Source organism: Pyxicephalus adspersus, chromosome 1, assembly GCF_032062135.1.
Source record: "Pyxicephalus adspersus chromosome 1, UCB_Pads_2.0, whole genome shotgun sequence".
NCBI lineage: Eukaryota > Metazoa > Chordata > Amphibia > Anura > Pyxicephalidae > Pyxicephalus > Pyxicephalus adspersus.
In genome coordinates, this window is record NC_092858.1 from 41,436,516 (window position 1) to 41,449,290 (window position 12,775).

At 36.7% G+C, this 12,775-nt stretch overlaps 1 protein-coding gene across 3 annotated transcripts in view; it reads left to right on the forward strand.

Moving 5' to 3' along the window:
* The window catches only part of NEMP1 (nuclear envelope integral membrane protein 1), a 16,998-nt gene extending 4,223 nt beyond the window's left edge, over positions 1–12,775 (forward strand). The window contains exons 6-10 of one of the 3 annotated variants that reach the window (XM_072407777.1): positions 1,465–1,579; positions 2,261–2,486; positions 3,315–3,488; positions 8,458–8,530; positions 8,637–10,199. In XM_072407777.1, the coding sequence (XP_072263878.1) occupies positions 1,465–1,579; positions 2,261–2,486; positions 3,315–3,488; positions 8,458–8,530; positions 8,637–8,642 (594 nt within the window). In that variant the 3' untranslated portion in view covers positions 8,643–10,199. Of the gene's footprint in view, positions 1–1,464; positions 1,580–2,260; positions 2,487–3,314; positions 3,489–8,457; positions 8,531–8,636 lie in introns of all 3 variants that reach the window. The other 2 variants (XM_072407769.1, XM_072407759.1) reach the window with 2 other exon arrangements.

The following is a 12,775-nucleotide window of genomic DNA, read 5'->3' on the forward strand; positions in this document are numbered from 1 at the left end:
GAGGTGCACGGAAACAAAAATATAGGTGGAAGTGGGAGACACATGTGGCTATCGCCTTTCATCCCCATGGCATCATTACAACATTAAAAAAAAAAACTGTCCATCAAAATGCACTTCCTTGTTACACATAAGTGTAACCTTCCAGTACCTGAACCCCATTACATTTTAGTGGGCAGAGTTTGTTCTAATGATGCCATAGTGATGATGTTTTAGGGGATGTTAGTCACAGATGTTCCCCACATGTACCTATATTTTTGGTTTCTTACACCTCCCCATTCTAGGGAAATTTAAGTTCAGAATGTTAGATAAGTGGACAGGAATGTGTAACGGGAGGGAGGCCCATTTTGATGGGCAGAGTGTTTCATGTTCCAGTGATGCTGTAGTAATGAGATTGTAAGGGGAGAATGTGCCCGCCACTTGCACCTATATTTTCAATTTTTTCCCACCTCAGAGAAATTGGGGTTCAAAGAAGAGAAGCAGACAGTAGTTTCATAGGTATAGATTTGTGACAGGTAGGTATATACTTAGGGGACCCACGCCAATGATCCTTGCTATGTTAGTACTCAATTTGCATTTTCAATTTAGGACTCCTAGTTGCACTTTCCTCTGAAACAGCAACCCCAAAGTTCAATTTTAATAACTGCTTACATTTGTGACCCCATACATTTGTGACCCCAAATCTTGAAATTCTTTAAAACTGAAAATTGTGGTAACTAGTATCTATGAGGGTTCTCTGTGCACGCTGAAAATTACAAGTCATTGTGACATACGGTTTAGGAGATATGAAGGTTTGTTGAGAGTTGGGACGATGCAGAACGACATGCAGACTTCACACACAGCTCTAGCAGTGATTACATTTTACAGGCAGCTTTTTTTCTTTTTTTGGGGTTCTTATTTTTTTTTTTTTAATAGAAATCCCAGCTTGTGCCTGTGTCTCATTCACATGAAGGCTGAACTGTGTGCTCACCTCTCATCACATCTGAAGGGATGACAGCTGAGCACAGAGCAGACTCACTGAGATCCGTGCAGAGGATGAGAGCTGCCGAGAAGAGGTGAACGGGGTAGGCACAGCAGCCGGTAGGAGCAACCAGCTATAAGCCTCTGGGTAGAACTATACTCTATTAGAAGAGTGACAGATGGCACTGCTCTCTTGTTTACACCCACATAATTTTTCGTCTTTTCTTGTGTTTTTGTATTGTTTCATGACATCTTTGCTGTATGGCAGTTATATTGCAAAAGACTGTTCTGTTTGAAGATAAATTTATTTTTGCAGTTCTAGCATTTGTCACCAGCAGGAATTTTTATTACCTGGTAGCTAGCTGTAATAAATTGCAAGAACATCCATGAGATTGTGGACTTCAAAAAATATTGTATGTCATGCTATACAACATGTCTTTTGTAGCTGTGTGTGTTTGCTAAATTAAAAGGAAAAACATTAGATTTTCTTGTTGCTTCTCATTTCAGAAAAGTCCATTCTATATGTTATTGGTTGGCGGTTGGTCATTTTCTCTTTACATCATCCAACTGGTGGTTAAAAACTTTCAGGGAATATGCTCAGAATATTGGCAGTATTTGTTAGGTATGTAAGGGTTTCATGTGGTGTACACAGTCATTGCTATTCATTGCAATTTTTTTTGTTTGGTTTGTTCTTATCTTGCATATTGTTGTGTTTTTTATTATAATACATGTAGTTTTTTTTTTTTTTTTTCACTCACATTTCAAAAGCTGATATATTTTTGGTAGCTGTAGACAGCTTGTCATATGTCCTGCACTCTAGTTCTCTCTGTAGTGTGCCTCAGCCCTAGGACTCGGTTAACTCCTTTGCTTTATATTACCTTAGACAGACAGCAAGCACCAAGGTTGTCACAAACTCCTCTATATCTGAAGGATTTCATGTATTCTTCATTCCAGTGGCAGGAGAGCAAAATAGAACTCCTGATTTGAGTCTTATATTTTGTATATTGCAATAGGCTGGTTTATTGTGGGTTTTTTTTGCAGTGAAGGTGCAAAATTTTATTTTATGCTTAGAAGTGCTTACCGCTGTGCACATTGTAAAGACTATCACAAAAGTCTGACAGCTTCTGGTGCTGGAATGTGCACCATAGACTTTTATTTGCTTTTGTGGAGGCATTTCATCAGCGGCTGGCTCTGCACATTTACAGGCTACATAGACAAGAGTAGGAAAGGAATAAAACGTCTGTAGGTTGTTTTCAAACTTATGAGATTTTGCCAGTAATGATTTCTTTTCTTTTTCCTTTAGGTTACCTGTGTATTGTGGGGTTTGTCAGCTTTGCTGTCTGTTATAGATATGGGCCACTAGAAAACGAGCGAAGTATCAATCTGCTGAATTGGACGTTGCAACTGATTGGTCTCCTGTTAATGTATGTCGGTGTCCAAGTGCGTCATGTAGCATTATCAATGATGGCAATTGCCTTTTGCACAAAACAGATTGAGTACCCCGTGTACTGGGCATACAGTCTTTACAGGTTTGTTTCCAAACATTAATTTGTACATAGACTAGGTTCTTGAACAAAAATATTGATAAGTGTCATAAACATGGTTACTAGAAACCAGGGTCAGGATGGCAGCTCTAAAGTCTGCACCTTCAAAACAACTTGGCAATTTTTTTTTTTTTTTACATTTTTCTATCTCTCAGTTGTGTTGCTGCTTAGAGCTGTCGCTTGATCACCTGGGTACAACTTTTAGAGTTGCTGATATCTGATAAGTCCATGGACAATTCTCATCCCACTCTTGCAGACTGCCTGTAAGCGCTGCATGTTTTGTTTGGCTGTACCCAGGATCACAACAGGTTCATTCAATTAACATAATTTAAGTGAATCTTACATATTTATTATCTGTATATTCTCAAATACTATTGTAAATAAACTTACTGTGTTAAATAGAAGCCACCCTGGTGCACTGTCTAGGCTGGGATGTGATGTTGTTTACATGAAAAGATCAATTTGGAAAAACATTGTGTGGCACTATTTATCAAAATCAACACCTTTATTTAAGATTATAATCACATCGAGAAATTCATGATTTGAATGGCCAGCATACGTTTTTATGAGTGTAATTTTCTAGCACTGATGTGGTAATGCTCTTGCAGCGCTTTACCACATAAGTGTGAAAGCCTAATATTTTTGCTTTTTTACTTGCAGTTAAAGCCACCCACAAGTTATAGTCATTTACATGTTTTATTGAAAATAACAAAGATGACTGAGTGGGCTGGTTAGCAATTTTCCACAGTCAAATGCCATGTTTGCATAATTGTGGAATTTGCAGAAATAAACATTTTTTTCTTAACATTTCAGAAAGGTGTTTAAAGCCAGAGTAAAGCCCAGCCCACCACGCCTCTTGACAGAGGAAGAATACCGGAACCAAGGAGAGCTGGAGACAAGAAAAGCATTGGAAGAGCTACGGGAATACTGCAATAGTCCAGATTCTCAAGCATGGAAGATTGTGTCACGTATTCAGTCACCAAAGAGGTTACTTTGTTTTCCTAAGTTCTATTTCCTAATTTATGAATAATGTTTTATGTGGTTCAGTTAAGAGTGCCACCTAGTGGTTAAATAGGATCTGTTAATACCAAGAATTACATTGGGTGAAGCTGAATCAGATCACAATAAATATATATGTCTGCTGATAACAATTACAAATACAGCACTATGCTGTTGCTTCCAAATTGCATGGAGGGGCAGGAACAAGTCTACTCTAAACAGACCCAGATCACTGAAGAAAAACTGCATAAAAATGGTAAATTATTTAATAGGTCAATTAAAAATGATCCTACTTTATCAATATCAAGGTCCACACAAATAGGTAATTTGTATATTTGCTTTTATACTGTATATCTTTTGGAAATGTAGTGATTGTTTAGGTAAGTCGTCTTACTTCTTCCTGATAAATCTAAATGAAGTATGTATAAACAGACTGTAACCATTCTAGAACTTTAATTCAGTTTTCATTGCGTGTTTGTCCCTGATTTTTCAGTTTATTTTAACACCCATATCTAAAGCTTTGTTAAGTTTGGGTTACAGTTGTAATGAGATAGAAACTAAGGGAAAACCCCTTTCTTCTTTATTATACCCATCGCCTTAACAAGAAATAATGGGAAATCTAATGGTTTTGCATACTGCCCAAATCCTTCCATGACAAATGTACCATATGCCATGTCACTGAAAGAATTTAGACAACACTGTGCCTTCTGTACTCAGTCTGTTTAGGAAAAATGCAAGGAAGACCATGAAAGTTAAAAATACCCCAATGCCTCCATAGAAAGGACCTGTGTTATTGTGTAACTGGCAAAGGTGACAGAGTGACACACTGCCCCTTCACAAAAAGAATATAGTGAAGTAAAAGCGGAAAACCTTTGACCCCCCTTTGACAACCTCTGGATTCAAATAACTGCAAAAAAGTAACACCCCCCATCCTTAAGTAAAACAAAGCCTCTGTAAATAAATGAGTTCAAGTTCAGTGGTTAGGTTTTCATAAACATGTCATTTATTTCTTTGGCTAACAGAACTTTTGGCATGTTTTATTTATTTATTTATTTTTTACAACTTGTGATAAGTGAAATATAATACACAATATAAACTCATATAAGCTCATTTCCTGGACACATGGTCATGTAAAAGCACCCTTACAGATTAATAAAAAAAAAGCATTCTACCCTTATCTTTAAAATAGATAAAAATCACCTGCTATGGTTTGTAGGGTTTTTGAGCCCTACTCTTGCTCCAGTTTAGAGCAGCATTGAAGTCACTATAAAGCAGGACCTAGAATTTATAACTTGGGATCCATAGAGTGCTAGGAAGAGAAGGCCCCTGGATCCTCTCTGAACCGAGTGTTTCCTATGTAATGGGAAAGGTCACAACAATGAGCTGCTTGTCTGAATGAGCCTTTTATAATTTAAAACATAATTTTAATAATTGTGCACCTTTTGCATTGATTATAAAACAAAATATGTTTTTAGGTTTGTTTATTTTTGACACAGAAATATATGAGCAAAAATGAATTTTTATGTCTAACTACTGTTGTTGCCAATCCATATGATGTGTGTGTACTATACTAAATTTAGACATAATTTGTCCTATACAGAAAAACATGCACACAATATACACAAACATTCATACATTCCTGCACCATACACACAAACATAAACATAGCTCTGCAGTTTTATTCAGAAACATGCACACAGCCTTCCATCATAGTACACACAATAAGCCATGCAGTTTTAAAATAAACATGAACACCTACAGTTGAATCCAAAAAGCTGTTCCTCCAAGTTCTTCTAAGCTCCTTTAGCAGGTGGAGAAAGTTAAGCAGACGCAGCTGCCTTTATCCTTGTTTGCTGATCTCCTGCTGAAGACAGGGCAGTGGAAGGCTCCAGGGTCAGGGGGGCACTTAACTAACTTCCTAGTATTAGGTGGTGTGCAAAATTATGTTAAAGTTCAGGCCTGGATGGGAGCATATATGGAGAGTGCAGACAGGACACCTGAACACACATCAGGCCATAGCACTCACCTACACCTATATCATTACACTTGTTTACACTCAGATGAACTTGTTAAACACATATCTGAAATAAAATCAAAACACTTTTTGTAATGTACATAATCCAGATTACAATAATGTGAATGTCAGGTTGTATAATAGTTCAGCTGAACTTCACACTAGCAGAACTACAACTCTGCACTGCTTTACATCAGAGAAGTACTAAATTATGACTATTGTTTTTATTAGATTAGTCTTAGCATAGTCTGTTTTACAAGAATTATTTTGAAGCCTCTATTGCAGTGATATGTAAGGTCTGATGGTGTGCTAAAACTTCCACAACTGCCGCCATGGTAGGCTTGAAGTTTTTAGTTCTGGTGATTTTACTTCTTCCAATGGTCATTCTTTAGTTCATACCACTAGGAATGTATTGGAGCAGTCTTTTCAGGTTGCTTCATGGGGTTTGTCTATAGTGATCAGACAGTTATAGCACTTCTAGCAAAAGTAACTTTCGGAAATTACATTTGTAAAAGCTCTATCCTTTGAGTCCTGTAGGGACTGTGCGATTGTGCTGCACTTCGGAGACCTAGTTTTCTGCTGGTTGCATGTTATTTAGGCCCCTGTGTTTGATCGGGGTAATGGTTTGTTCATATGTTTATCTTTTTGTGTTTTGCAGTTAGATGTTGAAGAATCTTTATTTGCTCCAAGTGGCTGTGGCTCTTAAGCCAGAGATCATATGTTCTCCTGTCTCTATCCTTTGTGTTTATGCTATGTAGGTATAAATGCTGGGGTTTTCCTACACTAGTAGAACTAATGAAGCAGCTTGGAAAGCATCAAAACATTCTCTGCATTACATAAACAAGTCCAGTTGAATGTAAATGACTACAGCTAGATAATAATGGTGTACAGTAAGGCCCTAGAAATGTAATCTTTTGCGTTGATTTTGAGGGACTTGGCCTTGTGCAGACCTTGGACACATCAGTGAGCTGTTGCAAGTCAAATGTTAGGCATTCTTTAGGGTTAATGACTTATCCAAGGGATGCAGATACAGTAGCTTTTCTCATTTAGAGCTTAGAAAGTGCACCAATTGATAATAATGAACCAGAATTCTCCATTCAGAAATCAATTTGGAAAGGCAAAATCTGCAACTATTTCTTCAGAACTGTAACTGGTTGGAATCTGTAACAAAGTTTGACAAATCCTTGCAATGTATTTGATTTACTCGGAAGCAGTTTATTTGTTTTTAACAAAAGCAGAGTTGTGCATTGTTATAACCTAGCCACTGTAGTATTGGGTGTGGCACAAGGTGCGTTTTCCTTTTTTATATAAAAGGTTACTCCTGTTTGGATAAAATGTTTTTCTAGGGGATTCTCAGGATTACATAGTTTTGTTAATATTTAAGAGAGTTGCAAGAACCAGCTTTTTAAAAAAAATATTTAAAAAAAATAGAGTATGTCATGAGCAGTGTTTTAATGGTTTTGATTGGAACAATCCAGAAAAGTACATTGACTCTACAATCCTAGGCCAATAAATATATATAGTTTTATTATAAGTAAACTATGTGTAGAAAGGTTTTCATCTGCAGAACCTTTTTATTGTACAGCGCTTCATATATGTTGGTGCTTTATAAATAAAAGGTAATATTAAGAGATGCATGTGGTACCCCCAAATTTCTCATGACGGCTGTACTTTATATGTTTCTTAGTCCTTCACAGACAGGCACTTTACACTTTTGTTGTATTGTTACTTGAGCAATAGCTTTTAGGTCCTCAACATGTGCACAGTACCTAGCAAAATCAGAACAGTATGTTTGTAGGGTTTGGACATTTTACAATATTAAACAGATAATTCACTTCTGGTCTTTATTATATTTTGAACATGTGAACACATCTTTATGTCCTATTTGTTGGGGGTAAAACAGGTGCTTCTGATCTTTGGTATATCTGATTAAACCCAATGGCCTGTTGTTGCTCTGTCATAGGAGAAGCATGATTGTTAAGACGTTCATGTGATTTATGTGATCAGTGGCATAGTACCACCTTACAGAAGCAGTGCTGGTTCTCTGTGGTTTATTTTGATAAATATGTTTGATGAATGTTGGACATAAGATCATTGACTTGGTGGTGTCCATGGCTTACACCCTGGCCAAAGTGTCTCTACCAATAGTGGAGTATTGTACCCATTGAGCAGTAGCTCAGTTTACCTGTTATACTGAAGCATGTTCTTCTGGAATTTTGACATTTACTAAGCTGTGATTAAGTGTAGGAGTGTATATGTATGTGTAGTGGACAGTAGTTTTGTGGTATTTGAGCAGGGCTGTGCTCCTATTCTAGTTTTTCCAATCAATGAAATGTTGAGAGGTATACCGGTGTGCATAAAGCTGCAGTAGTGCAATAGGCCTTAGCATTGCAAGCAAATGTATTCCTCATATCAAACAACAAGGTTTTTAATGTCAGACCTACTAACAATGGGTCCTAGAATTCTTTGAGTTAAAGAATCTTTTACTTTTCTATCACCCTGGTAGTGGCATACATTACTGTGAATACCAGTAAAACAAGAGTGTCATTCTAAATCCATGGCACCAAAACACATGGCATGAAGTGCTTGCTTTACCATGCAACAAGTAGGTGCGTAAGCTGGTCTGAAAATTAGATGCCTTAGATGACCCCCCACCTTCCTACAAAAAAAACCTCCTCCTGTTATTTTAGATTATTTTTAAAATATTTTTTGAAAATGCAGTAGCACCATATACAGTGGGTTAAAGGAAACAGTACATAAAATGTGAAATGCTTTTCAGTCTTTTCCCTGATTCTTTTACAATGTTTGTCATCTTATGTGTAAAAGGGAGGAGTGCTAGATACCATTGGTACTTTTCATTATGCTTTAAGGGTCATTTTAGTTTTGGAAAATTTGATTGCATTGCTTTTTAATTTGCAAAAAACAAATCTTATTGCTTGCTAGGTATTCCTACAGTGAAAATCCAAGAGTCATGCTTTACGCTAGCAGGAAAGAGAGAAGAGGAAGGGAGAACATGGTACTTAACTTTCATTTATCCACATGTTTGTTTATGCCGATTTATTGTTGTTTTTGTTTTTTTTTGTGAGCACACGAAAACTTATTTACATTTACTTTGCTTGTAGTTCTAGGACTGGTGTTGGAAGTAAACCTGGGTTGGGAAAAATTCCTTCACATTTACAGGTGCCTATGTGTCATGTCCATTTCTTTAGTGAACAGATATAGATATATTGATCAAACTCTGTGACTTGAAAATAGCTTTTCCTCCTCAGCGTTTTAGGCTGGGTACACACGTGCAATAATTATAGTTGGAAAGGATCATGAAAGATCCTTTCCAACGACTAAGGACTGCACGATGTATGAACGTGTTCTGTGCATACAGCATATTTCTGCTCTATGTGGAGGGGAGGGGGAGAACGACAGATCGGCACACCTCTTCGCGCTCTCCCCTTTCACTTCTATTAGGATCGTTCGTCGTCCGTGGATCCGCCAGGACGGTTGTTCGGATGATGCACAACAGACGACACGTTCTGTACACACTCCAGATTCTTGTCTGATATCGACCCTGAGCCGATTATCTGACGAGAAGCATTGCAAGTGTGTCTGTAGCCTTACTATTATTGGCTCTACTATTGGTAACTGCTAAAAAAAAAAAAAAAAAAAAAGGTACACTAAAGAGCTGTAAAATTGTATGTTGAATGCTTTACCTATTTGGTATTTTGTTTATGTCTCTGCTTTTTGAGCAACTATCAAGTCAAATTCATTGTAAGTGTAAAGTTTCTTGGCTAGGAAATCTGATTCTAGTGGTCACAATGGAATGCAGCCCATACAATAGTGAGGCAAATGGAAGGATTTCCCTCGGTCTAGGGAAACTGGATTTGTCTGTCTCTCGCACACCTAATTGGCCTTGGCGTTTATGGAATGTTTCCTACTTCAGGTCACTGTATTGAACATTTGTCACTGTTGTGGCTGTTTTGCAGGGACATTTCATGCAAACTTTCTCAGGTCATTTAGATGAACTAGCTGCTGTTGCATATCAGTATAACAAAGCATTCTACACTCAAAAATATTTTTGTCAGTAAGCATAACCCTGTGGGATTAGTGGTGTGTTAGAACAATTGTGTTGTCAGGTAGATGGCAAGTAACCATGAACATGTCATTGATATTTTCTTTCCTGCATACTTGGCTTTGAGCTTTGTGCAGCTACCAGGTCTGATAATTTGGCACCATTGTGTTCATAGTCTTCGTACACGTGTCAGATGATTGTCGTCCGAGTGGAATGGGCGATTCAAATTGTTTGTGTTTCCCTGTTTATCTGCACTGTTTTTATATACACAAATGGGTTTATAAGCAAGCTTCTTTTGTGTGTGCTGTATTGTTCTGGATACTTCAATATACGCTGATACCGAGATACATTGACTGGAGACCAGTCAACATGGTAAATAATTGTATTTTAAATAAGTGCTTTATGTTTTATTTATTTTTTTTGTACGTTGTTTGTTTTTTTGTTTAATGTACATTTTGTTCCTCCTGGTATTGTGTGCAGATTCGCTGACTTTGTGGAAGGTTCATCTCATCTGTCGCCAAATGAAGTGTCTCAACACGAACATGAATATGGGCTTGGTGGCTCCTTCTTGGAAGAGGAGTTTTTTGGTGAGGATAATGACATAGATACTGAAGATATTGATGGAGAAATGGACCATTAAACACAACAATCACATTTGTTAAGGTCACCACTTAGATGAGGTTCCTTGGACTTCTTCTTTCATAAAAGCCATAGAATTAATATCGAAGCCATCGGAGTTGGGACACTTCTGGACTTTTACTGGAACTTCTTACTACCGTAGCCATAAAGACTTCTCATCACAACCAGACTAAACATCTTAGAATAAAAAATATGTTCCGTTGTTTTTCTTGAATGTGCGGGAGTCTGCACTTTGTGCTACTATGCAAATGTTTAACCCGCAGGATATGCTGTACAACAAATGGGTACACATTTTAACTATATTCTATGTTAATTACAGGGCTAATCAATCAAATTCTGCATTGTTGATATATGTATTGCAATTTATTTTTTATTTTTTTTCTTAAGCTCTGTTCGCCCCTTTTGCTTTTTCCCCTGGTGTGTCCTCTTTTGAAATTGGTGTAAACTCATCAAAACACAACGTTTAAACATGCAATCAACTTTGTATTGAATGTCAATGCCTGCCATAAGACACATCTCTGTTCATCCTAATGTATGTTCTTTACTACGTTTCCATTGATCTAAACACATCAGGCAGAAACACAACGTCTTGAATCCAGCTTTATAATGAAATTTGTGCCACTTTCTGTTTTTGGATAAAGTGAATAGGGTTTAAAAATGCTGTGTTGTGGAGATTTTCCCCTTGAAATATTGCCCATTTGAAGAACAGTATGGGAATAATCACAACTTGACATAGAAAATAAAAATGTAATGAAGGTAGTAACCTTCTAATATTCTAATGCCAACAATATTAGGATGCCATTGCATCCTGGTTATGTTGGTGAGACAATCAGGAAGACCCTGTCATGTTTTAATCCTTTCCATACCGTCCAAAATTACAATTTACTTTATTAACCAAAGATGTGCTGGGCTAATAGGAAGCTCAGTTTTGTTCTGTTATAATTTAGGATTTTTAAATTGTATTTTTTTTTTCCCTACATGTTTTGTGTTTTACATGTTTATTTTGTAAAGCAAATATATAAATGTTCTATTAAAGAAAATTGTGTTACAGGGATATCTGAAGTCCAAGTCTACCTCCGTGCCTAAGGCTGTTGGGGCTTCTTGTGTATAGTGATATACACAGTAACTGCCGGATGATGAAGTGTTATATTTTAAAACCACAGTTACTGTATCATTGTGTGTATGTTCAATTTAAGAACGCATATTTTGCGATAACTTATTGTAATATAAGTAATGCTGTTCAAAAACCCATGTAGGAAAAATGCATTACTAAAAATATTCACATTTGCTAATTTACTTTAAGAAGACAAATTCTTGGCCCTGTGTAGCTTTGTAGACTAGTTCTGTGTCATCTTTTCAAAAGAAGTAAAATAAAAAACCACGCATTTGGGGTGGATGGGGGCAGAAGACCCCTGCACTTATTTTAGAAACCTTCATTGTGTTGTGTTGTACCCTAGACACAAAGTTGCTTGTCCCGGTCATCTTTGGGCCTTGTGTCTTTTCCTCTTCAGCCTATAGGCCACCACGTATGTAACTCCAGCACATGAGTTCTGGATTTATGTTCCCATACCACCTAGCTCCATTGTTTACATCCTGCAAATACTCTACGCTGTGTACATAAAAAAAGGCTCTGCACAGTCTTCTTTATTATAGATTTTAAAGTATGTGCATTTATATCTCTTTGCAAATATTGACTGCAAGTGAATCAATCACTGTAAATTAAAACTTACACCAGCACAATAAGTCTACATGTTTGGTGATTGCTACAGTTACTACTTATATATATCCCATATAGTGTTAATTTGCTTATATTAAAACTTCACAATTTTTAGGACTGTATACCTCATTATATCTAGCAAAATAGATGACCCGCAATAAAAAGGCTTTTAGCTGTCACAAGGTGACAATTTAAACTTTTGACCTTGGCAACCAATCTGATTTCAATTTACTGGAACAAGAGCAGTCCAAGAAGAATTCTGATTGGCTGCTGTAAGTAAAAGTGTGCATGTAGTGATTTGCTTCCAGCTCTGTTTAAATAAATAAGCCTGACTATATTTATTTTATCTATCGAATCAGTTAGCTACATTTATGTGTTCACTATGATACAGAAATAAACAGTTTTGTACTTGGACTTGGGTAGAACAGTAAGCCAACAAGGGCCTCCTCCAAAACACTCATATATTGTGTGCATAATTATGTTTTGAAAACTGCTGCGAGCTATGTTAAAGAATTTTCCTTTATTCAAGCCAACGAATTCCTAATGGTACCCAATAAACAAACAATGAAAAGAAATGTTATGAGGGGAACAATATGAGACAAAATAGTATCCTTTTTGCACACAGGGTGATGAGTAATGAATAGTTTGGGGTTCTAGGTCTGCTAGGCAATTGAAGGCTGCCATAAAATGACCTAAATGTTGCATATACCATATCAGTAAATCTATATTGTAACGTACTTCTGAAAATCAGACTTTTTATGGTGCTTTTAGTAACCCTTTCAGGTTGCAATTCGTTGTGTTTATTATAAAATGTATATTTTTAATAAAAATGTTTGTTTATA